The following is a 1,971-nucleotide window of genomic DNA, read 5'->3' as shown; positions in this document are numbered from 1 at the left end:
TAGTGTTCTTCCTGAAATGTGGGTACATTCTCATCCTATTGAGCATCTGATAAGACATTTTCTCATTTTATAGGGAAGTTAGAAGTGGAAGAGTGACATCTGCACTGATTTCTAAACAGAGATAATTTGAAGCAATTTAATGAGATGAAAAGATTACTCATCCTAAGAGTTCAGAAGGTTCTACCGAATAGAATTAAGCTGGTTCATCTAAAATCACCCTTTGTTGACTGATCATTGTCTAGATGCAGTAGCAGCACCCAAGAAGAATGGTAGCAGTGGTGACATAGCTGTCCTTGAGCCTTTAGCTACTTATTGTCATTTGCTGCCCCTCGACCGGCTGTCATCCTCTTCAGAGCAGACTTAACATCCTGGTTCCTCAGTGTATAGATTAGGGGGTTCAGTAATGGAGTGACAACGGTGTAAAACACAGCGACGGCTCCATCCAGGGGGCTCTTGGAGCCAGCCCGCAGGTAGATGAAAATACAGGGGACATAGTAGACTGTGACCACAGTTAGATGGGAGCCACACGTGGAGAAGGCCCTGCGGCGCCCGTCGGCAGTGCGTATCTTCAGGATGGCATGGACAATGTTGGCATAGGAGAGCAGAATCAACATGAAACAGCTAGCTGCCACGACTCCGATGTCCACAAAAGTCACAAGCTCATTGACTTTTGTGTCAGCACAGGCCAGTCGCAGCACTGCTGGGATGTCACAGATAAAGTAATCTACTTTGTTGGGCCCACAGTAGGGCAGGCGGAAGGTCAGGGTGACCTGGATAGACCCATGGATAGACCCGGCTACCCAAGCTCCAGCCACGAGGATTGTGCATAACCTCCCATTCATGAGCACAGGGTAGCGAAGGGGTTGGCATATTGCTAGGTACCTGTCATAGGCCATCAAAGTGTAGAGGAAGCACTGGGTGCTGCCCAGGAAGTGAAAGAAATACAATTGAGCTATGCAGCCACCGTAAGAGATAGCCCTGCTGGCAGGAGTAAAATCCAAAATAAGTCGAGGAACGATGACTGAGGAGAGCCACATGTCAAGGCAGGAGAGCACCCCTAGAAGAATGTACATGGGGCGAGCATGGAGCTTTGGGTCAATCCAGACAGTCAGCAGAATGAGCAGGTTCCCCAGCTGAGTCAGGATGTAAATGATGAAGAAGACCAGGAAGAGGAGGATCCTCAGATTTGGAGGGTGAGGCAAGCCCAGGATAATAAAACTTGTTACCACGGTGTCCAGGGATGTGCTGTTGGTCTTACCCATGGTTTGTGTGTGTGGTGAATTCAGTTGAGAAGAACAAAACTGTATGAGGTTGTAGGCGAATGTTTGTTTTGTTGATAATTAATGAATTCCTAATGGAAATGAGACAAACAATACAATTTTGATTAAAAAAAACCAGGACAGATTGTGTTACCACTCACCATTTGTGCTTATCTGCCAAGACTCCCCAGAGGTTCCATGGTTTCCTAGATGAATGGAAATGCTTATCTATTGGGAGATACTGAGACAAAGGGCTTGGCCGATAAAGGAAGAGGAGAATGTGTGAATGATAGAGAAGAATCAATCACTTACCAAAAAGGGCTAAGGTTGATATGGAGTAGTGGGGAACAGATACTACTTGGTTATCACATAGGCTTCCTTTACTTACCAGTATTGCAATATTTCTTCAATGTCCTAAATTAAAATTCCACCTACTCACCATAAACTCTAAAACATAATGCACAGTAATTGAGTCAATTCCTCCCTATAGGACTCGGTAGAATTTCTCCTGTAGATTTCTGAGATTGTAACTCTTTAAGGGACTGGAAACCCTTACCTTTCTCCTGCAAAATGGCCCGTAGTTTCTAACTGCTTGCATTGTGGAATTCATTCCAAAGTGAAGCCACTGGTGGCTTAGTAGGTTAGGTGTTGGGCTGCTATGCACAGGGTCAGCAGTTCAAAACTACTAGCCTCTCTTTGGGGGGAAAGATGA

The 1,971-nt window shown here is 45.4% G+C and overlaps 1 protein-coding gene across 1 annotated transcript; it reads right to left on the bottom strand.

Moving 5' to 3' along the window:
- Positions 1 to 305: 305 nt before the first annotated feature.
- On the bottom strand, positions 306 to 1,262 carry LOC142426643 (olfactory receptor 10G2). The gene has a single exon (XM_075532230.1). It carries the CDS (start codon positions 1,260 to 1,262, stop codon positions 306 to 308), a length of 957 nt encoding a protein of 318 aa, XP_075388345.1.
- Between the last annotated feature and the right edge of the window lie 709 nt (positions 1,263 to 1,971).

The sequence above is a fragment of the Tenrec ecaudatus genome, chromosome 14 (assembly GCF_050624435.1).
Source record: "Tenrec ecaudatus isolate mTenEca1 chromosome 14, mTenEca1.hap1, whole genome shotgun sequence".
NCBI classification, from domain to species: domain Eukaryota; kingdom Metazoa; phylum Chordata; class Mammalia; order Afrosoricida; family Tenrecidae; genus Tenrec; species Tenrec ecaudatus.
The sequence above is the reverse complement of the archived record's forward strand: the minus strand, read 5'-3'. Positions and strand labels throughout refer to the sequence as shown.